We start from the raw sequence: 2,210 nt of genomic DNA on the forward strand, positions 1-2,210 counted from the left end.
CGGCCGCGGGAGCCCCGGGGGGGCCGCGCCGAGGCGGGACGGGCTTGGGGTCCGCCTCTCCCTCCCGCGGCCTGCGTGCCTCCCGCTTCCCCACGGAGCACGAGTGGGGCCAGCGCCCCACTCCTTTCGCCGCGGCTACCGTCTTGCCCTCGTCCCCCCTCTCCGCCCGCGCAGACGGACCCAAACCCGAGCGAAGCCCCTCAAGCGTCTGGCAGCCCTCCGGGGAGGAAGGACACCCGTGGGGCTTTCGGGAAGCCCCCCGCAAAAGCCGGGGGCCGCAGCAGCGGGCCGGTGGCTATAAAGCTGTTTACTTGCCCGAAAGGCATCAGCCGCGGGAGGCTTGGCAGCTGGCTACCAGCACTAACTTTGCCCCTCGCTTGGCCGGCGAGCAAAGGATTCACGGCCTTCTTTTGGCTAATTGTAGGTGTCAGCGTGGAAAGTGGCAATGTTTGCCGCCTCTCAAAAGTCTCGCTGTCTCTCTGGCCCCCAGCGGCTCCCCAGCCAGCCCCGCCGCACACTGCCCTGCGCTCACACGCACACGCAGGACGCTCACACGCCCCGGCTACACGCAGCCCTCACAGCCACCTCGCGCTTTCTCCCGCGTTCACACCTCCCACACGTGTCCTTTCTCACCCGACCCCCGCGGGGCACCCGCCTCCTGCGCACGCCCACCACCCACACTCACGTGTTCACGCGCGGACACCCCTCTCCCCTCCGCTGCTTGCGCGCACACGCGCGTTGGTGTCTTGGGTGGACGGATCCCTCGCCTTCGCAAAGCCCCTTGCACAGCCCTTCTCGCACACGTGCGCCCACCCGCGACACCCCCTTGCACGCCCCAGCATACTCATACGCACACTCCCCCACCTTCCCTGCAAGCTCACCTGTCAGGGAGACAGACAGACAGACACCCTGCTTCACAAACACCACCACCCCCCCCAAGACCCCTGGTCCCCCCGCAGGGCCCAGGCCTGGGCCCGCTGCAGAGGAGGGTGGCAGCTCTCCTCCCGCCTCGCCTCCCCGGTCCCTGGCTCTTTGGACTTTTGTCTGGCTATGTGGCTGAAGGCTCCTTTCCCCTTGTTCTTCCCATAGAGAATAAAGTCAGTCTGTATTTAATGGTTATGGCGGATGTGAGGAGGATTTGGCAAATGAAGAGGCCTTTTGCTCTAAAATATTGTTCCTTACGTCGTGTGAGTCTACCAACCCACCACGACCCCATATTCTTCTCCGGGTGTCTGACTCGAATGACAAACGAGCTGATTTTTTCAGTACATCGCTGGGAAATGTAGTGAGTGATAATAGAGATTTCTCTTTCATTTTTTACGCTTGACTTGGTTATTGTTGCTTTTCTTTTCCCGTGATTCCTTCTGAGGATTAGCTCTGACTTCCCCACTATTGGCGGTCAAAGTGGCCCAAACTCTGGATGACAATTGATGGGGATCAGGGGATTGCCCATTCTGTGCCTGTAAGAACTGATTTGTGCCAGAGAAACTCATCAAGTATAGGCGAAGAATAAAAAGCATTTGGGGGTAAATGTATTCATTGAGAAGGGTTCTTCCAAATTGCTTCTAAGTTTTCTTAATGAAAAGTAACGCTTGCAGCAATCAACGGCTTTTTGACGGATTACAAACCTGGGTAGGACTATGGGACTGCATTTAAAAGTGCCCCAGCCTTAGCATGGGGGCAACTTGCTCACAAAAGTGTAGGAACGAGGGTCAGGCCGCAAAATACAAAGCTGAGGTTTGATGCGTGTAGGAGTAATGAAAGGTGCATTAATTTATTAACATGGTGCGCGCAGGAAAAGTGAAAGAACAGCCCGGTGTAAGAAGAATCATTAACTCTCTACCCCAGGGACCCACCCAAGGCTCGCCATTTACATCAAAATAGTTATTGTATCTTTAGAGAGAGAGAGAGAGAGAAAAACCCCGCAGCAGCAACAGTCCATGTAAGAGGTGGAGAGAAAAGAAAAGAAAAGAAAAGAAAAGAAAAGAAAAGAAAAGAAAAGAAAAGAAAAGAAAAGAAAAGAAAAGAAAAGAGAAAAGAAAAAAGAAAAGAAAGAAAAGGAAAGAAAGCAAAGGAAAGGAGAAAAGAGAGGAAAGGAAAAGAGAAAAAGGAAAGGAACGGAAAAGACGAAGGGAGGAGAGGAGGAGGTGTCAGCGGAGGTACGGGGCCGGAGGGAAGGGGCAGCCAGGCCCCGCCGAGCCCCCCCCGCC

At 55.6% G+C, this 2,210-nt stretch overlaps 1 protein-coding gene across 1 annotated transcript in view; it reads left to right on the forward strand.

Moving 5' to 3' along the window:
• The window catches only part of NR2E1 (nuclear receptor subfamily 2, group E, member 1), a 52,214-nt gene that overhangs the window by 553 nt on the left and 49,451 nt on the right, over positions 1-2,210 (forward strand). Inside the window, exon 2 of the mRNA XM_010573451.1 lies at positions 175-420. Within this exon, the coding sequence (XP_010571753.1) occupies positions 175-420 (246 nt within the window). The remainder of the gene's footprint in view (positions 1-174; positions 421-2,210) is intronic.

The sequence above is a fragment of the Haliaeetus leucocephalus genome, unplaced genomic scaffold (assembly GCF_000737465.1).
Source record: "Haliaeetus leucocephalus isolate CR32 unplaced genomic scaffold, Haliaeetus_leucocephalus-4.0 Scaffold384, whole genome shotgun sequence".
Classification (NCBI taxonomy): Eukaryota; Metazoa; Chordata; class Aves; order Accipitriformes; family Accipitridae; genus Haliaeetus; species Haliaeetus leucocephalus.